Below are 22,159 nucleotides of genomic sequence, written 5' to 3'. Positions count from 1 at the left end.
TTCCCTTCGTGACTACCTGGTCAGGTCCACGCCCCCCTACAACCCACCCACCCATCCTGGCACCTTCCCCTGCCACCGCAGGAACTGTAAAACCTGCGCCCACACCTCCTCCCTCACCTCTATCCAAGGCCCTAAAGGAGCCTTCCACATCCATCAAAGTTTTACCTGCACGTCCACTAATATCTTTTATTGTATCTGTTGCTCCCGATGCAGTCTCCTCGACATTGGGGAGACTGGACACCTCCTAGCAGAGCGCTTTAGGGAACATCTCCGGGACACCCACACCAATCAACCACACCGCCTCGAAGCCCAACATTTCAACTCCCCCTCCCACTGTGCCGAGGACATGGAGGTCCTGGGCCTCCTTCACCGCCGCTCCCTTACCACCAGACGCCTGGAGGAAGAACGCCTCATCTTCCACCTCGGAACACTTCAACCCCAGGGTATCAATGTGGACTTCAATAGTTTTCTCATTTCCCCTTCCCCCACCCTCACCCTAGTTCCAGACTTCCAGCTCAGCACTGTCCCCATGACTTGTCCAGACCTGTCCTACCTGCCTATCTCCTTTTCCACCTATCCACTCCACCCTCTCCTCCATGACCTATCACCTTCATCCCCTTCCCCACTCACCTATTGTACTCTATGCTACTTTTTCCCCACCCCACCCTCCTCTAGCTTCTCTCCATGCTTCAGGCTCTCTGCCTTTATTCCTGATGAAGGGCTTTTGCCCAAAACGTCGATTTCGCTGCTCCTTAGATGCTGCCTGAACTGCTGTGCTCTTCCAGCACCACTAATCCAGAATCTGGTTTCCAGCATCTGCAGTCATTGTTTTTACCTAGTTGATTTTAACCCTACTGCGAATCCTCTTGCAAGGATCCCTGCATTGAAAAAGTTTTCCTCCTCTCTCTACAACAATCTCAGGCAGTCCCTCTCCCACTGCAACTCCCAGGTCATCTCCTCTGCCCTGAAGCTCTTCAACCATGTCATGAAACAGACTCGCTACCACAACCACATTTGCTTCCTCAGTGCCTGCCTCCGTAACCAACTCATCCCACACGGACTCCGGACCACCTTTAAACCAGCAGAGTTCGGACCCGAACAGGACAAACCGTACAGACTACAGATTCAAAAACACCAGCAATGGTTCTCCTTCAAGATCCTCCGCTCCACGCTTGCAGCAATGCGCCGGCACCTAACCTCTCTACAGTCTTCCCTGCCTCAGCTGAGGGCCACACTCTTTCAGAATTGCAAAGGTCCCACTCTGTACTACATCCTCAGGAGAATTCATACTCTCAACAAACAGTATTTCAATTCCATCTCAAACATCAAAAACTGTAAGTACAACAAACTTTTACCTACCCACCTCCATAACCAGTGCTACTCAAACATTCCAGAAGATTCCCCTGACCTCGGAAACTACTCAGACACCATTAGCCATGCGGCTGATGCAGCTGCCACCCCCACGCTGATTGATGATATCATTTCCGCCTCCATCATGGCCACTCCCACAACCACTTCCACCCCTCACAATTCCTCATGCATCACACGTGACATCACTTCCACCCCTCACATCATCGCTGATGCCACACGCTCACTGACTTCCGCCACCCCTACTGCCGTGGTCACCATCACTTCCGCCCCCACCAGCGCCATTCACCTGCATTCTGCTGACACGCCCCCCACAGACCCCACTGTCACTATCCCCACCCCCCATAACCCCGAGGGGAACACTACCTCTGCTCATGACTCCACCCCCATTCCCCCCACCACCACACACACTCCAGTTACAGGTTCCGCCCCCACTCCCAGCTCCACACCCATACCAGATCCCTGCTCCCAGCCCTGCTGAGTTTTCACCATGCCTCCAGACCTCCCCCTCACTGAGGCCGAACGATCCGTCCACAGCAAAGGACTCACCTTCATCCCCCTCCGTCCACGCATCAATGAATTTAATACACGCCGTGACGTCGAACAATTCTTCCGTCGCCTCCGCCTCCGAGCTTACTTTCACAATCAGGATTCCCGCCCACCTTCCGAGGACCCCTTCGCCCACCTCCAACACACTGCATCCACCTGGACACCCCGCGCTAGCCTATTACCTGCCCTCGACCTCTTCATTTCAAACTGCCGCCGGGACATTAACCGCCTCAACCTGTCTACCCCCCTCCCCCACTCCAATCTCTCACCCCCACAATGCACAGCCCTCCAATCCCTCTGCTCCAATCCCAACCTCACCATCAAGTCAGCGAATAAAGGGGGCGCAGTGGTAGTCTGGTGCACTGACCTCTACACTGCTGAAGCCAAACACCAACTCGAGGACACCTCTTCTTACCGCCCCCTTGACCATGACCCCACCCCCCATCACCAAACCATCATCTCCCAGACCATACAGAACCTCATCACCTCAGGAGATCTCCCACCCACAGCTTCCAACCTCATAGTCCGGGAACTCTGCATTGCCCGGTTCTAACTCCTTCCCAAGATCCACAAGCTTGACCACCCTGGCCGACCCATTGTCTCAGCATGCTCCTGCCCCACTGAACTCATCTCTACCTACCTCAACACTGTCCTATCCCCCCCTAGTCCAGGAACTCCCCACATACGTTCGAGACACCACCCATGCCCTCCACTTCCTCCAAGACTTCCGTTTCCCCGGCCCCAACACCTCATCTTCACCGTGGATATCCAATCCCTCTACACCTCCATCCGCCATGACCAGGGCCTCCAAGCCCTCCGTTTTTTCCTCTCCAGACGTCCCCAACAGTACCCTTCCACCGACACTCTCATTCGTTTGGCCGAACTGGTCCTCACCCTTAACAATTTCTCCTTCAAATCCTCCCACTTCCTCCAGACCAAAGGGGTAGCCATGGGTACACGTATGGGCCCCAGCTGTGCCTGTCTCTTTGTTGGCTACGTAGAACAGTTGATCTTCCGTAATTACACCAGCACCACTCCCCATCTCTTCCTCCGCTACTTTGACGACTGCATTGGCGCCACCGTGTGCTCCTGCGAGGAGGTTGAGCAATTCATCAACTTCACCAACACATTCTACCCTGACCTTAAATTTACCTGGACCATCTCTGACACCTCCCTCCCCTTCCTGGACCTCTCCATCTCCATTAATGATGACTGACTTGACACTGACATTTTTTACAAACCCACCAACTCCCACAGCTACCTGGATTATACCTCTTCCCACCCTACCTCTTGTAAAAATGCCATCCCGTGTTCCCAATTTCTCCGCCTCCGCCATATCTGCTCCCAGGAGGACCAGTTTCACCACAGAACACACCAGATGGCCTCCTTCTTTAGAGACCGCAATTTCCCTTCCCACGTGGTTAAAGATGCCCTCAAACGCATCTCGTCCACATCCCGCACCTCCGCCCTCAGACTCCACCCCTCCAACCATAACAAGGACTGAACGTCCCTGGTGCTCACCTTCCACCCTACCAACCATCGCATAAACCAAATCACCCACTGACATTTCCGCCACCTCCAAAAAGACCCCACCACCAGGGATATATTTCCCTCCCCACCCCTTTCCGCCTTCCGCAAAGACTATTCCCTCCATGACTACCTGGTCAGGTTCACGCCCCGCTTACAACCCACTCTCCCATCCTGGCACCTTCCCCTGCCACCGCAGGAACTGTAAAACCTGAGCCCACACCTCCTCCCTCACCTCTATCCAAGCCCCTAAAGGAGCCTTCCACATCCATCAAAGTTTTACTTGCACTTTCACTAATATCATTTATTGTATCCGTTGCTCCCGATGCGGTCTCCTCTACATTGGGGAGACTGGGCGCCTCCTAGCAGAGCGCTTTAGGGAACATCTCTGGGACACCCGCACCAATCAACCACACTGCCCCATGGCCCAACATTTCAACTCCCCCTCCCATTCTGCTGAGGACATGGAGGTCCTGGGCCTCCTTCACCGCCACTCCCTCATCACCAGATGCTTGGAGGAAGAACGCCTTATCTTCCGCCTCGGAACACTTCAACCCCAGGGCATCAATGTGGACTTCAACAGTTTCCTCATTTCCCCTTCCCTCACCTCACCCTAGTTCCAAACTTCCAGCTCAGCACTGTCCCCATGACTTGTCCGGACCTGTCCTACCTGCCTATCTCCTTTTCCACCTATCCACTCCACCCTCTCCTCCCTGACCTATCACCTTCATCCCCCTCCCCCACTCACCTATTGTACTCTATGCTACTTTCTCCCCACCCCCACCATCCTCTGGCTTATCTCTCCACTCTTCAGGCTCTCTGCCTTTATTCCTGATGAAGGGCTTTTGCCCGAAACGTCGATTTCGCTGCTCCTTGGATGCTGCCGGAACTGCTGTGCTCTTCCAGTACCACTAATCCAGAATCTGGCTTCCAGCATCTGCAGTCATTGTTTTTACCCAGTGTAATCAGTTTATCAATTTGCACTACAGGGGTTCTCTCAGGCACTTAATCGCAGTCACATTCTTTTTTAGAAATTACCTATTTAGATCACTATCCAAATAACTTTGACTTTTTAAAAGAAAACAGACTTGATTTACATTTATCTGACTCTTATGTAATCCAAAAAACAAAGTATATTAGGCAACTTTCATCACAGTAAGTAAAATGACAACACAACAAAAAGTCTGTCAAAGAAATTTGTAGTAAACCATTGGTAGAGTTGCTACCTTGTTGTGATTTTGAATCCACTTTAAACTTGGGTTGCTTCAAATTCTTATGAAGGAAAATGCAGTAAAATTTTAACATTACTTTTTGTTGCATGCCACATGTTGCTAACATGTCTAAGAAGTTAATTTTAATCATTTTCTGAAGATTGCAGTTCATAATTGCTTAATGTACAATTAAGAGAACCCATAGCCATGCTGCGAATATTCATTACCCGCAGTGAAGCACTGTAGTTGGGTCGGTATTTTGATTCCTTCATTTCCTTGGACAATTACTTTGTTTTCCTAGGTGTTTTCCCCCCTCCATCATTGACTAGAGTTTGATATATTTTCATTTGGATTTTTAGAAGTGTGCCCCCCTTTAAGACTGCAGTTACTTTGAAAGTTCATCCACACATTAACAAAAGATCCGAGGTGCCACACAGGAAAAACACAATGTAGCGAGTATAGCAAATGTAATAACTGAATGGATAGTGGAGGCAGATTCAATGACTGTAAAAAAAATTTTGGAGGGGATAAATTTACAGGGTTGTGAGGAAATAACAAGGCAATAGCAATAGTTGTTTAATTTTACCAAAGAGCCAGCACTGGCACAATGGGCTGACCGGTCTGTCTCTATGCTCTATCATTCATGAGTACAAGTCGTGCCAAATCAACTTAAATAACAATTTGAGTAATGTTACTGCATCCAGAAGCTGAGAAACATAAAATCAAATTTTATACCGAGTTTTCGAAGAACCTTTAACCAGAAATACATTGTGAGAAAATTACTTTTGTTCTTTGCAGCAGATTACTAGTGTAACTAAAGTACTGAAATAAATGTTTTCGGAGACAAGTTTGTTCACCAACACCTTCTCAAGATCAGCTGATAGCAGGTGACAAGTGCTAGTCCTACCAGTATGTGCGTGTGCCAAGAAAAAAACATCCCGAGTATTAAGAAATTTGTCCCAATAACCAGCACACTTACTTTGTAACCTTACCACCAAACTTATCAATGTATTAAAAAATCTATTAGGAAATGTATAGGCCTAATAACAACCGTGTAACCACTGTTAATTGGTGTGAAAACCCAGCTGGTTCACTAATGTCCTTTGGGGACGGAAATCTGTCATCTTTACTTGGTCTGGCCTACATGCGACTCCAGTCCAATGTGGTTGACTCTTAACTGCCTACTCAGCAATTGAGGATGGGCAATAGAAGTTGGCCTAGTTAGTGACACACATTCCATGAACAAATAAAACAAATTCCTCTCCTACCCTGTTTGGCTTATGAATTGGAAGCTGATGTCTGCTCATCAGTCTATCCTTACTAAATCAATCAGGAAGAAAAATACATTTCAACTAAAATTCTGTGTATTTAAGGAAAAAGCCTACTACATAAACCACTCTATGTAGGTTTTCATGACCAAACTGATGTCATGATCCAGTCACTGGAATGTTTGGGTTAACACGGAATGATTGCTTCTCATTTTCACCCTCCCAGTGAAGAAACGTCTGACAGCATATTTTCCAATCATCTATGCCAATTAACAGGCTTGAAGGCAACCTATTTCGAGCCCCACCTGATATTACAGTTGGTGTCTGTACTGATGCCAGAAGCACTCAGCAGTTAATTAAAATTCACAGGAGAACCCTTTCTAACATCATTCAGCTATCCAAGCAGTTTGCTGACAGTTTACTCTGTGGTCACATATCAATTATTATTCATGTTACCTCCTGTGTTAATATAATACTCAAAAGTAGTTTCATTCTTCTATATTGCAGCTTCCAGTTGGACGAGGATAATGAGCCTGAATTGTCAAAGCTGCTAATTCTGACCTGCGATAGGTTATAGTGGTGGTTTGCACAGTGAAATTGGGTGTGTACATCACTGTGTGTATATTTTCATATCAGTGTGTCTCAGAGAAGTGTCCTGCAAAACAAAACTATCACCATATTATTGAAAATAATAATTGCAGGATGTAAAAGATGTAAGTTATTGTATAAATAATATATATAAATATATCAATTAAATACAATTTCCAAGTCATGTTACAGGGTCATAGATTATACTGTTCATTCCACATTTCTTTGGCTTATATTCCCCTGCAGTCTGATTACTTCATAAGTACAGGTTTTTTTTCTCGTGGGACGTAGGTTTTCAACCGAGACAGCTAAACTTCAAACAGCAGTATGTGCAAGTTGTATCTTTCAATGCCTCATCATTGACTTACAATATACTTGTATGTCATAATATGAAATTCATTGATTTAATTGCACTGGTGCCAATACTTTACACTTTCGTTCTGATTTTTATTCCATGAAAATGCAGCTCCCATTGAAGTGGTTTATTAGATTTTCTTTCTCTCTGTATGTTTTGCACTCTTAAGATTTAATGTATAGTCCACAGCATGAAGCTGTTCATGACTTGACACCAATTGACAATCATATCTAGAAAGAACAAAGGTGACTAAAAGGAGAAATTGAAATGTCAGCCTGCTGCATTGAGAAATGGAAGTAAGAGAAAATTTTTTGAACAAAATATAGGCTCCACTACTGCATCTACCCCACGCCATTACTTGGCTCAGAGTTGCTCGAAGATGAGACCAGTTTCCAACATTACAAAATGTGCTGTTGCCCTGTACTGACATTCTTTAGTTGGATAAAGTGAGGACTGCAGATGCTGGAGATCAGAGCTGAAAAACGTGTTGCTGGAAAAGCGCAGCAGGTCAGGCAGCATCCAAGGAGCAGGAGAATCGACGTTTCGGGCATAACCCCTTCTTCAGGAAGAAGGGCTTATGTTCAAAACGTCGATTCCCCTGCTCCTTGGATGCTGCCTGACCTGCTGCGCTTTTCCAGCAACACGTTTTTCAGCTTCCTTAGTTGGATGTCAACAAAATATACTTTGGAAAGTTGCATCTTCATCATCAAAGGCTATACTTCACCTTTTAAGGAATACAAATTATGTTTGGCAAGGGTACCCAAACAAATCCTTACTGGCGCCTTGAAGTATTTGAGTTGTCAATATTTCAGTCAGTTTATGTTATCCATTTGAGAAATGCAAATATAATCGTGTATTTGATCAAACATTGTTATGTGAATTATATTTACAAATTAGTTCAGGTCATGCAAGTCCAGATTCTCAATGACAATTATCCTTTGCAAATGATCAAAACCGTTTCAAGCTATAAAATTAATCCACATCCGATATAAAGTGAAAGTGAAGAGTGTGATCAATTGGTGTCTTTCAAAGAGCAGACACAGGCACTATCGGCTGAATGGCCCTATTGTGCTTCCTTACACCAAATGAATGAAGAAAATGTGAGGCTTTGCTATATATAGGGTAGAGTGCAATGATCTGGAAACAGTTACCAATTCAATTTGACAGAATGTTTCATGTAACCAAAAATGCTAGGCTCATAATTCTCAGTACAACTGCCATGGTGTTGTCTTTTAGATTTCGACATGACACTTTTGTGAAGCTAGCCAGCCAGCCTCAGAATTTTATTCATTTGAATTTGGTACTAGAGTACTGCAAGCATTACATTCTTACGTTAAATTCATTAACAGTTCAGTGCATACATGAAAATCTAAAACTATCCTTCAAATGCTTTTCTGGAAGAGGCAATATTTGTATTTTAACACAAAGGTAAAGGTCAGGTGCTTACAACTCTGTCATTGGCAACAGAAATTTCAGGTCACTGGAATGATGGTACCAAAAGGGCATTTCATTGAAGTGTAGCGGTTAAATCAGGTTTTATTTTCCATTGTTATCACTGCCATACTGATATTTCCTTCAACAGACAATATGCCAGTATTCTTTAAGCAAGGCATCATTATATCTGTGCTTTCACCATCACAGAAGCAGGATGAGGGTTAGTCGTGCTACTAATTAAGGGATTAATAGCCTATTAAGGCCACATGTCAGAGATTGATTGGAAATCTCCAATTGATCTGTGGGCCCTTTGGGGACAGAACAATTTCTTCCACAACTTCCTGTTAGCATTCCAGGGAGGCTTTAAAGCCTTGCCTACCTGTCTTAACACAGACTATAGGCTGTGCTTCTGCACCATTGTGACTCTGCTGCTGAACCCATTTAAACTTATAAAATTTGCAGATAGAGCACAGATGGAAATGCCACCTATCTTTTTACTCACTCACCTGAACCATGGTTGTTGTTGAGTTGGAAAGCCTCCTGTTGGCCCCCCAGTTTCGAGATCCCATGCCTACTATTGTTACAATATGGTGGTGAACCCCTCTGCTAATTAAACCAAACCCCCAGAGAAGCTCACCTAGCCTTGTTATCTGTTAAAGTATGAGTGACAGAGAACTGCCAAATGCCACTATTTAAAGAAAAAATATCAATTTATTCTTTAACACTTAAAAATGAACATTAAACAATAACTATTTACAAATCTAAATCTCCTTTCTCCTAAGTGCTGTTTATCTGCCTCCAACTCTATAACAATATACTGTTCCCATAAACACCCCTATTGAAATTACATCAACTTAATTTTCAAAACCCTACAGTAGCTGTCGTCTCCGGTGACTGTCTTCCTCTGGCTGCAAATCTCCCTGGGTCATCTTTGGTCTTTTGCTGCAAAGATGTTTCGTATGAAGAGGTACCTTTGATAAAAAGTGGTTTGCTAGCAGATAATCTGACAATGGCAGTTGGTCACTCTCTCTGGCTAACTCTCAAAATGCCAGCTTCCTTATAGCCCAAATATCAGATCGTCTCATTGGTTCCATGTTGTCAAAACAGTAAAGTTCAAATTTGATTGGGTTTTAGTATCTTGGGCATAATTTAAAATGATCGGTTAAATTTGAACTGTTGTGAAAACAGAAAAACCAAAAGTCAGGTATTTGTTTCAAATTCAAGTGTTACATATTTTCAATTTTCCATTATACTCTGAGATCATCAGTCAGTCACATGACATGTGCCTGCAAGCTCTCAGTGCAAAAAAGCCTTCACTCTCTCTTAAAGATACAGTACATGCCTTCAACTTCATAACACTACCCTTAACTGGATAGCCATCTGGCTACGAATTAACCAATTCAGGGAAAATATGGCGCGATGATAATGAACTTCCCTCTGATCCAGGAGGTCCAAGTTCAAGTCGCACATGCTCCAGAGGTGTATCTTAACATCTCTGAAGAGATTGATTTTTAAGAGATTGACTGTGTACTGTGCAGGTTGTGATCCCTGTTTGATTCTAATTCAAAACCGGCTTCAAAAGTAATCAATTTGCATTTAGTAGGTGCCGACTGGATTAATGCAAAACATTAGGCAACCTTATGAATTTGATACAGTTTCTCCATGAACTTTCAACAGCCCCTGTTAAGATCTAAAGCAATACATGGACATTGTTTTCATCCTTTTCACTCTTTTCTACCTATAACTAACTTATTAATGATTGAATGAAAATATTAGTTGGAGTTATTTTGTACAATTTACTTTTGTATATAATAACAAAATATCTTTGTTATTAAATAAAGTCATATTTGTAATATTTCTTCTGGTTCATTATTGGAAGTTATTATTGATTTCTGAATGTATATAGGCCTGGTGCTAAGATAGTTGTATACTCTTCATACAAGGAAATAAAAAGCTTTGGAAAAAAATGATGATTCGTTCTTTAATTCATTTTCTGCCTTCAGTTTTCTCTATTAAGCAAATAGTCATCTGATTTAAACAGACAAAGTTCTAGGAGACCACATTAGCCTATTATCCATCAACAACCTAGGTAACAATTTACCTGAATATAATTTGAAATATTCTGAATGCCTAGGAGCTCAGTAAAGAAATGCAGGAAAACCTTATACACCACAGATGGTGATAACTTTTTTGCTCAAACTGCACCATCACAATTTGAGCTGTAAAAAAAAAGTGAACATGAGTAGCAAGAATTGTTCCTTACCATTCCATAGTAAATAGCGCAAAGTAACAAGTCAGAAATTAGAACGATGGTATGTTAAAAGGGCGAATCTCAACTAAAATGTGACCAGACCTTTTTAAAGACTGCTGAGCAGAGGTCTCACCACCAGGGCTGAAAGCAGGTTATGTATCTAATGTGGTCCATGGCTGGACTGAGGGATTCATTTTGACCAATTAAGTAATAATAGTGGGATTATTAAAGTGACACCTCCTCCCCCAAACCCCTCTCTCCAAGAGCTGCTGGCCCCATTATTCAGAGGTGGGGAAGAGACAACTCAGCAGCATTGCCAACTGTGATGACCACTACTGGGCACTCTTGAAAGGGAGGGAGTGAACTGGCAGGGCTGCCCTGGTGTTTAGGAGTGACAGAGTGACATCGAGGGTGGATGGAATTGTCGCTGCTGGAGATCCGTCCCACCTGAGCCATTGAGTGCCCCATATCCATTAATATTTGACCAGGTAGTCTCCTCACATGCCAACATGGATAACATTGGAAAAGTAATCCTTAATTGGCAACATAAGTGACTTAATGGGCTGCCCACCAGGAACCAATCTGCAATTCTCCTGTCTTTATATGGTATCTTGGTGGAAAGATATAGGATTCCTGTGTCCCATTGACAGCCTTGCTGCCACCCCTCCTGTCTGCAAGGGGATGATAAAATGTTGTCCTCCATAGGTTATGCTATGGTTCATAAATTAAATGGTAGCTCTTATGCCAAATTATTGGCTGTTTTTGGACAGTCTGTACATGATTCAGAATTACTAAGGCGAAGAAGAATCAGGATTAAACAATGCAAGGCTATTTTGAGATAGTGATGGACCCTGGTTGATGCTTACTGAACTATGGTAAAGTACACTGATCAACACAAAAACTAAGCATACAAAGAGCTGAGTCTAAATTTTCTATATTACTGACATTGCATTTTTAATGGTTTGCACTGGAGTTAGTGATGAATGGGCTGAGGACAATCATGTGAACATAAAAACAAACTGAGGTTAGCTTATTCAGCCCTCAAGATAACATTGCATTACTGTATTACACTTTATCTTTGGATTCAAATGTTAGAGAGCAATCATGTGAAAAAAAAATAGCTTTAGTTATCATCCAATAATTCACATCAGTGGATAGTTGTTTTAAATCAATGACAACACAAAATAGTCTATCTTCTGGCATGATGCTTTCCCTAAATGATGGCTATGGACTATCAAAAATGTCCTAAAAAATCATATTCAAGATAAACAAAAGCCTTAAGAGTGCAGTACACCAAACATTCTCATTTTCATGTGAATAATTAACGTATTGCTTCCCAGGCCATAGAAGACACTGAAAATATTATAGTTTCCAATTTTAGCTATTAAAATGTATTTCTGATTTCTTTTATAAAAGTGACAACTTATGACTCCCTAGGATCAGCCACACCAGGAGACTTGAAAACAAAAATTTTGGCTGACCCTCCAACGCAGTACATAGGGAGTGCCACACCATCAGAAGTCTTTTGGATGTGACATCAAACTGAGGAACAATTTGTTCTCTTGGGCGAGCATACAACTTCCCATAGAAGTATTTTGCATAGCATGGGATTTAGCTCTATGTCCTGTAAATACTTATCCTTTGATTACCCATAGTCAAAACTGTTTATTGGTCATTATCATATTGGTATCTATGGGAGTTTGCAGTTGCCATTCTCCCATCATTACATTCATGAACAAACTTCAAAAATCCTTAATTGGTTGTAAGCATTTTGCACCATCCTGAAGTTTTGAAAGACAATACAATTTATTTGTTCAAATTTTCATAATCATTTATCGCTTATCCCTAATGACCTAAGTGCTTTTCTACACCTATTTAAGAGGGCAGTTATGAGTCAAGTGCGGATGTGGAGTCACAATTAGGTCAAACCAGGTCAGGGTGACATTTTATGTTTATAAAAACAGAAAAGACAGTAGTGAACCAGATGGGGGTTCTAACAATATTCATTTCTTGGTTATCATTGGGCCATCTTTTAATTCCACGTGTTATTAAATTTAAATATCCCCATCTGCTGCGGTTTGACTCAAACCAATGTCCCCAGAATATTGTCCTCAGATTCAGGGTTCTGGATTACTAGTCCGTTGACACTACCACTATACCCCCAGCCAATATCTTCTTCCATGGCAAGTGGCTTGCTTGTCTTCAATACCTAGGCTTTTATGAGAAAGACAGGATATTTCACAGAAGTATTCCAAAGAGCATCATGTATATTAGGTGCTGTCGCTGTTGTGTACTCAAACCCACCAGCCATTTCACCCAGCAAAACATCTCTCAGTTGGTGGGATAAGTCAGGATATTAGGAGAGTCCCTGAATTTTCTTCAAATGTATTACAGTAGAGGGATGCTGTTACAGCATAATGCTCCCTCCATACTGCATCAGAACATCAGTAAAGCTCATCTGTATGAAACTTGAACTACAAACTTTTTGTTGAGCAGCAACAACCAAAAGAAGATTAGCTATAAATGTTGTGTATTGAGCTCCATTTCTATTGATACTTATCTATATATTTAAACTGTATAATTACAAATAAGTATCAATATTTCAGATTAATTTCAGCATAAACATTCCTTGACACCCTCCAAAAACTGAAATACAGCAACTGGTACCAATCAAACAGCACAAGTCAATTAGACTGCAAGACAATGGTTGTATGGACCTGGATTTTATGGTGGAAATGACAGTAAAACTGCCAGAACTTGTCTTCATCACTCATTTGAAAGTCATGGCAATTTCTAGAAACCGCACATATGCAGTTCAACTTGGAAATTTCTGACAGTGAATGGGCAAAATTCTTTTGGATGGAAGTGTTTCCCTGAAGAGTCAGTGATAATGCATATCCGTTGGTTAGGGTAGCTCTATATAAGATCTGCGCCTTCGAAGATGACTTGCTTCCATTCCATGGAGGGCAAGGACTGAATAGTCTGACTCTGGAGCTGCAGGTATAACAGATGATGTATTGTTGATGAGATGGGGCGGGGGGATGGGACTTTCTGCATTCTGCACACTATTAACTCCACTTACACTTGGCCTTTATGTTTTCCACTCGGTGTTCCTCGAAGTGGTTGGCACTTTTGCGAATGCTCCAACTTGTGCATTCCACAGCACGTGATTTCCACTTGATGGTGAGGATGGTACATTTGTTTAGGGAGATTTCACAGTGTCCTAGTAGCATTTCATCTGCCCTCCTAGATCATTGCTTACCTTTGCAAAGTACGGTGTCTTGGGATTCTTGTTCAGGCAATGTGGCCCACCCATCGCAGCTGATCATGGCTGACCAGTGCCTCAATACTGGGGATATTGGCCTGGGAGACGATGCTCACATTGGTATTCCTACCCTATCCAGTGGATATGCAAAATTTTCTGAATGCAGTGCCTGGTGATAACTCTCCAGGGATTTGAAGTGTCTGCTATACATTGTCTTATGTTTCTAACATATATGGGAGGTTGAGGACCAGAGCTGCTCTGTAAACCATGAGCTTGCTGCTGGGTTGGAGGTCTCAGATTTCAAACACTCTGTTCCTCAGGTTTCCAAAAGCTGCTCTAGCACATTGGGGTCGATGTTGGATTTTGTAGTCACCATCTGCTCGTGCCGAGAAGAGAATTGTGGGGTATGGGAAATGATCACATTGTCCAAGGGCTCACCATGTATTTTGATGGTTGGGGCACAGTATTGTGTAGCTGGGGCTGGCTAGTAGAGAACTTTCATTTTCCAGACATTTAGTCTGAAACCCATTCTCTCATACACCTCAATGAATGTGCCAGTGATAGTTTGTAGCTCAACCTCTGAGTGTCCACACATTGCAGGTCAGGATGAAAGGCTAACCTTAAGGAGCTAATAGCCAAAATTGTCAGCCTGACTGGTGAGCAACTCTGCAGTCCCAGCAGTTTTCCCTGGAGTGTTGGAGGCTGAGGGGTGACCTTATAGAGGTTTATAAAGTCAAGAGGGGCATGGATAAGATAAACAGACAAAGTCTTTTCCTTGGAGTGAGGGAGTCCAGAGCTAGAGGGCATAGGTTTAGGGTGAGAGGGTAAAGATATAAAAGAGACCTAAGGGGCAACGTTTTCATGCAGAAAGTGGTGTGTGTATGGAATGAGCTGCCAGAGGAAGTGGTGGAGGCTGGTACAATTATAGCATTTAAAAGGCATCTGGATAGGTGCATGAACAGGAAGGGTTTAGAGGGATATGGGCCAAGGGCTGGAAAATGGGACTAGATTAGGTTAGGTTAGGATATCTAGTTGGCATGGACGAGTTGGACTGATGGGTCTGTTGCTGTGCTGTATATCTCTATGCCTGTAAATACAAACAGGACCAGCTAGGGGTGGGAGAGTTTCATAGCAGGGAGGAGTGCAGAGACCCAAGGAGATAGGAAGACAGGAGTAGAGATTGTGACCTAAGGTTGGGATGGAGAGAGGACCCACGTTTGGATCTTGGGGGAGTAGTGGTCAATGCGTATCGGTCTGTCGTGGGAGTCACTCCCACTTCCCCACCTAAAGCTTGAACAGAGTGAGCTGACAAGGTTCACTTCCTCCCCCGAACTCCTGCTAACATCAGATTTGAGACAGGGAAGAAAGGAGTTCAACGAGAGCAAGATTGCCATAAGCCTCTCCCATCCCACATAATGTTGCAGACCTGGGGGTTTGGGACAGATGAGGGGAGTTGGTGAGAATGCCACCTGGGGAAATCTACTGGCATCACTAATTAATTTATGTAACATGTTTCATAAGGTCTACTGTAAGTCTCCTCAGACTGCCACCAATTAGAAAATCAATAAACTGCCAAGAATTTGATCATTTGTGCAATTAGTCTCACTGTGAAAACCTTTTGAGTCGTAGAGATTTTGCAGAACTGAAAAAAATCTGCCCTTTGACCCATTATATCCATGGCCAGTCACCGTGCTTTGTAATCCCATTTTCCAGTGCTTACCGCATAACCCTGTCTGCTATAGTTTTTCGTGCTCTTTTAAGTGTTTCTGAAATGTCTTCATGGTTACTGCCTCTATCATCCTTTTAGGTGTAAAATTCAGATACACACCACTCTCACGTTTTCTTCAAATCCCCTCCAGAGGTTGTAACTTTTGTTAAGAGTGCACTAAGTTCATATTTACTTTTGAAGATCAATAGTGATCATGAGAAAATCTCTCTTATATTTGTGTAATATCACATTTCAATTAGAACAAAAACAATTTTTGGCATGTTTTTAGACAAAATTAATATGCTGTCAATATATTTATAATATGAGTTTAAGAGTAATGAAAAAAAAGCCATTCAAGGAATAGCTATATTAGTGACCAGTAGATGCCTTTCAATAACGCACCAATCTAATATCACATCTATCTTAACTAGTTCAGTTCAGGAAACCTGGTCAGCATGAACAAGTGGAGCCGAAGGCCTGTTTTCATGCTTCATACCTCTATGACTAATAGAAGATAGCTGTCAGCAAAGACTAACAGACTGGGCTCTTTTGTCTGGAACAGAAGTCTTTAAAATAATGAAGGGTTTTATGGCATTGAGATACAGAAGCAGTCTCCATTTATGTGGGAGATGAAAATTAGGAGCTATAAATATGATAGTCATTTATAAATCCAATAAGGAAAGAAAGAAAAGACTTCTTTCAACAGGAGCATGCTTAGAATATGAAATGTACTACCAAAAGAAACAATTGGGGTAAATTACATGGAGAAGCTAGATAAACACATGCTGGAAATGGGAATAAAAATTATTATGCTGATTCGATCAGATGAAGAGAGAAGTGGGAGAAATTTCATGTAAGACATAAAAATTGATATTAATCAGTTGAGCTGAATGGTCGGTTTCTGTAATGTACGGTCTTTGTAACTGTTTATAATTCTATGTTTGTGATATTTCAGCTTCCAGCTTAATTGCATCTGCTTACACGCATCTTTGTTTTACTCACAATAAACTACCTTTAAAAACTGAAGAATAACCTGTGTAGTTAACTTGGTGGTTTTCTCTCTCAGAGACTAAATCATTGTGATTGATTGATTACTTTGTTTTATGATTCCAATCTGGAAGGACGCTGGGGGAATTCTCTTGGCTTTCCATCAAATTCAAACTCATGGCAGGAAAGTAGGAAAAAACTACACCATAGAGATTGCTAGATATTTGTGAGCAGGTTTCTTCGAGGTCAGTTGCAAGCACCATCACTTCACTTCATCACACCCTTACTGGGTTCTGATAACATTGCATGGAGACCCACAACAGGTGGAGATCTAAGAATGGGTCATGAAGTTAAATTGAAATTTATCAAAATTTCTGTCTGCTGACAATTGCACAGTTTGATTCAATATTCCAGTTGCATCATAATCTTGTTTCTGTCCCATGAGTAGCGGCTATTCACACTAGCGTTTTAGAAATCAGTCTATTCACATACATCTGTCTTGTTCCACCAAGCTCAACCATAACCTGTGTAACCTCAAGTTAGTTAAATTAAACTGAAGCTTTGGGTCAATGACACACATTTCAGCATTTCAGCATTGAATGGCAATTTCGCTACAGCAATTTATAAAATGGCAGCTATGTCAGGCAAAGAACAGCAATTGCTTGCTGCAGGCATTTGTGTTATTTATTGTACCTACCAATATCTCCCATGTTCAATGATCAGTGCAATGGAAAAAGATGTAAATAGCCTACCTTCCCATCATGAGGACATGTTAACTCAATCCCACACAGCTGCAAGGAAGTCTGAACACCAGCAAACCTGATAGTGAAACCACTCTTCACTGTCAACTCAGTAGTCTTAAAAGATACTAGAAAGATCAAATAGATGAATTTGATGTAGTTAACAATAACATATATTTTCAATTATTTTTGTGATGCAACTTCAGATGTGGTGCTATTAGAAAGCTACAGTGGGACCTCGAACTGCTTGCCCACAGATCCCTGCATGTAGATCGGATAATCAAGAAGGATCACCACCTTGTCTACCTGTCCTCTAAATTCATCACTTTCAAAATATATATCCAGCTCACTCATCAACTAACTCTCAAAAAATACTCATACAGATTAATATTAGCAACAATATTTAAATGATGTAATTTTGGATTTCACATTATCATTGGATGCAATTGGATTGCCGTTGCAACTTTATACAGTCAAGTCAAAGTGAATTGTCTTTTTTTTTATTATTTGAAGTGTAATTTGCCTTTTTATTCAAATGTGAATTGCAACAGGAGTTCCCCAAGGTCGTGTCCTAGGTCCAACCTTTGCAACTGCTTCAATGACCTTGCTTCGATCATATTGTCTGAAGTGGAATGTTCACTGATGATTGCACAATGCTTAGGACTTTTTGCAATTCTTCAGAAGCTGAGGTAGTCCATGACCAAATGCAGTAGGATCTAGATAATACCCAGGTGTTGGCTTATAAGTGACAATTGACAATATTCCTGCCCCACAAGTGCCAAGCGATAACCATGTCCAGCAAGAAAGAATCTAACTCTTACTTCTTGTTATAGTGGAAAATTAGTATTACTGAATCCCAAAATCTTGAGGATTAACTGTGACCAAACACTGAACTGGAAAAGCAACATAAATACTGTGGCTAAGAAACAACAGATCAGAGGATAAGAATTCTGCACGAAGTACCTCACCACTCGACTGATCAAACGCTGTGCACCATCTACAAGAGACAAGTCAGGAGTGTGATGGGATACTCCCCTCCTGCCTAGATGGGTACAAATTCAACAATAAGTAAAGCTTGATGCCATCCACGACAGCAGCGTGTCTACAGCAATTTTAACTAAAATGCACCTAAGATTTTAGGTCAATGTCTCTAAAATACTCCAACAAGAGCATGTTTATTTTTAATTCCTGCTGTCAACTGCAGAATAATATTAATTGTTTGTTTGAGTAGGGGGGAAAATTCTCCATGGCATTCAATCTGGAAAACTGAAAGAGAATGCATTAAGTATTGAGAGGGCCAGAGGAAATGAGAGACTGTGGAGTTCATGTTCACAGATCCTTGATGCTGACAAAATTGCATCATTTAAGTACTGGTGCTTATATCAATCTGCAGGAGCATTTTTTGAGAGATAGTTGGTGAGAGAGAGAGACATAAATTTGAAAATGATTAATTTAGAGGACAGGTAGACAAGGCGGTGATCCTTCTTGATTACCCAATCTACATTCTGTGATAGTGTCCCTTCCTCTGAGCCAGAAGTCCCAAGATCAGGTCTTGCCTGCTCCAGAGGTACATATTAGAATCTCTGAACAGGCAATTGTCTACAATGGGATTCTTTAGCATACAATGAAGATAATCACAGCATCTATTATGCCTAAAAAATATTTATGTAAATAATCAGTTAATTCACCAAAAGAACTGTGGATGCTGTAAATCAGAAATAAAAACAGAAATTGCTGGAAAAGCTCAATGTGTCTGGTAGCATCTGTGAAGAGAAATCGGAGTTAACGTTTTGGGTCTGGTGAGCCTTCCTCTGAACATGTTGACCTGTTGAAAACAAAAACAGAAATTGCTGGAAAAGTTCAACAGGTCAACATGTTCAGAGGAAGGCTCACCAGACCCAAAACGTTAACTCTGATTTCTCCTCACAGATGCTACCAGACACATTGAGCTTTTCCAGAAGTTTCTGTTTTTGTATCAGTTAATCTACCTTCGGAGAGGGAAAATGTTAACCAAGATGCCATAAAGTAAACTTCCTGCTCTTCTTCCAACAGCAGTATGGAATCATTAGCCCACTCACATAGTCAGTTAGAAACAAAAAAAAATTGCAACAGAAACTCAGAAGGTCTGGCAGCATTGGTGGAAAGAAAGCAGAGTTAATGTTTTCGATCCAGTGATCCTTCGTTGTTCTGAAGCTGCTGAGTTTCTCCAGCAATTACTATTTTTGTTTCAGATTTCCAGCATCCACAGTCCTCTCTTTTATTTTAGTCAGATAGGACATTAGTTTATTATCTTATTTCATGGATGGTAACATTGCAAGCTCAAGTGCTGATGTGGGACTGCAGGCTACAGATCACACCCTCTGCAGTAATTGTGCTACCAATTAAAACAATGTAACGCTCAGATTTCACCTGCTCAGAATAATTTTAATCAATAGTTCCTCACTCCCCTTGTCCTGTTCAGTCAGGAACTGAACTTAATCCTTTCCTCGTAAAGTTACATTTGAATAGTTTTCAAATCATTTTGTTTCAATAGCCAAAAGACTTCACACACAGTTCCTCGCCTTGAACAAGCAACGTCTCATTCTGAGGGACTATCACACTTGTCATGACTTGACTGGGAAAAGTGCATCAATAATCAAGATCCATTAGTCCATGATGAGACCATAATATATAGGTGTAGAATTGGGCCACTCGACTCTTCAAGACTTCTGTGCCATTTAATCATGGCTGAGGTACATTCTGAGACAGAGAATTACTTGGACAACATGCTCAGAGAGATGGTCACAGCAGAAGTTATATGTAAGCAGGCAGATAGGGAATGAGTGACTGCAAGGTAGTCCACAAGAAACAGGAAGGTAGTATTGTAATCTCAGAGGCCCTGCTCAGTCACTGGTTTTCAGTTCTGGAGAGCAATGGAACCTTGAAGGAGGGCAGCATGAATTAAGCCCTTGGCACCACCAGTGGCCCAGTTGTACAGGAGGAGAGGTAGAAGAGCAGAAGGCCAGCTGACATGGGATACTTCAGTTAAGGATACACACAGACATTTCTAAAACCATCAAAGCAACTGCAGGATGGTTTGTTACCTCCCTGATGTTAATGTCATGTACGTCACAGAACAACTGCAGAACAATCTTCTGGAAAGGGCAAAAGCCAGGGGTCATGGCTCATATTGGTATTAACGACAAGGTAGGAAGAGAGATGGGGTCATGCTATTGGAATTTCAGGAGCACAACCTCTAAAACGGCAACCTTTGTAATACTCCCACTGCCACATGCAAATGAATACAGAAATTGTGTTCAAGCAATTTACTGGAGCTTTCTGAAGAGATAACAGGAAGATTTGAAGAGGGGAAAGCCATTTTAGTGCATATTTTGACTTCCAAAAAGCATTCCACAGAATGCTACACAGACTTAATGGAAGTTTATAGCTCATGGAATAAAAGTGACAGTAGCAACATTGAATATGGAACATGAGATCCAATATTGAACATGAGTAAAGTGGGCAGTGGGATTCAAATTAACTTAAAGTAGCCTTTGATTTCAAGAATCAAGACAATTGTGTTTAAACCAGTGGAGGCTTTCACTTTAGTTTACATTTGTACGAAGCCACTTAAATCAGCATAATGTTTTTACTGAACAGTATTAGTATCTTGCCTGCCAATAAGGCTTAGTTTGTGAATTGTCACATCTAGAGATACATGCTTTGCCATAAACTTTGCACCTTGCCTTTTTTTGTTTAAGATTGTAACAATCCTGCCTATTATCAATCTACACGGAAATAGTGGATGAGGATTAAAGTCATTGTAGGCAGTGATGTCACTGATTTTCTCTCAGATTTTCATTGAGGGACCATTTTTTGGTTTCACCTGTGGGGAATCATGAGGCTTTATACACAAGGGAAACATTTGTTTGCCATAACTTCCAAAGGGCATCCACAGTAACCATTGGACATGGATTAAAAGATTTATTTACCAATTCATTTTGGAAAAGTCTTTAGCAGGAATATAAGTATTTTGTGTAATGGGAAAAGTAGGCTAAATGGCCTTGTCTTCTTTTATGCTTTCTTGTGCTCTTAAATATGAACCTTCACTTAATATTAGTTGCTTTGACTTAATTTCAATGGAATTAAATATGTACAGAATTATGGCTAGAATTCTATATTTTTGCAAGGTTGTTCACAGTCAGTGACATTTATCCAGAAACATCAGGATACTTTCATAAATGCTATGGCATAATTCTGATATTCCAGACTGCTCACATACCAAGCATCATGTGAAAAATATACCAGCTAATCATTGATGATAGTCCAATATCCTCATCCACTCAACGATGTGTAAACATTCACACATTAATGATCTAGAATCAACTGTTTTCTTTCATAAAGAGTACTTTTTTTAAGCAAACCCCTCTTTTTCCAGATTGAGGAAGAATTTTGTGATATTTATAAAAGCAGCAATAGTCAAAAAAAGACATCTTTCCAGGAATTGCAGTCATGCTTTTCATACAAGGCACACAATTGCAAACAGAAAGGAATCAGAGGGGTCACTGGGCAATAGCAGCGTGGTACACAACCCTGTGAAAATGTACTTCCCCTATCAGATTAGCAGCTTAATGAGCAGGAAATGAGACTCTTGACCCCATGACAGAGCTTGCTCATTTATCCAGATGTGCCACGGAAAACAAAAAAAGAACATTTTATGGGCAAGGAAATATCTTTCATTGCTCAGCATGAATGTTCAGGAGTTCAGTGAATTTTAGGGTGTAAGCACACTTGACAAGTGCACACAGCAGAAAATGTTTCTGAGGTGAACTAATAGCTCAGTTAAATGCCAACTTCACCAACTGAACAACTTCCATTAGTGTACAGAGAAAAGTACAAATAAAGCTATCTGCATCCCCACAGACCAGT

At 41.7% G+C, this 22,159-nt stretch overlaps 1 protein-coding gene across 4 annotated transcripts in view; it reads left to right on the top strand.

Moving 5' to 3' along the window:
* The window catches only part of LOC122551720 (von Willebrand factor D and EGF domain-containing protein), a 279,556-nt gene extending 272,800 nt beyond the window's left edge, over nt 1-6,756 (top strand). For all 4 annotated transcript variants that reach the window (XM_043694080.2, XM_043694081.2, XM_043694082.2 and 1 more), the window contains one exon: nt 6,431-6,756. In XM_043694080.2, coding sequence (XP_043550015.2) covers nt 6,431-6,451 — 21 coding nt within the window. In that variant the 3' untranslated portion in view covers nt 6,452-6,756. The remainder of the gene's footprint in view (nt 1-6,430) is intronic.
* The last annotated feature ends 15,403 nt before the right edge of the window (nt 6,757-22,159 follow it).

The sequence above is a fragment of the Chiloscyllium plagiosum genome, unplaced genomic scaffold (genome assembly GCF_037043375.1).
Source record: "Chiloscyllium plagiosum isolate Xiang-an unplaced genomic scaffold, Cpla_swu_hap1 HiC_scaffold_7, whole genome shotgun sequence".
In the NCBI taxonomy this organism is placed as follows: domain Eukaryota; kingdom Metazoa; phylum Chordata; class Chondrichthyes; order Orectolobiformes; family Hemiscylliidae; genus Chiloscyllium; species Chiloscyllium plagiosum.
The sequence above is the reverse complement of the archived record's forward strand: the minus strand, read 5'-3'. Positions and strand labels throughout refer to the sequence as shown.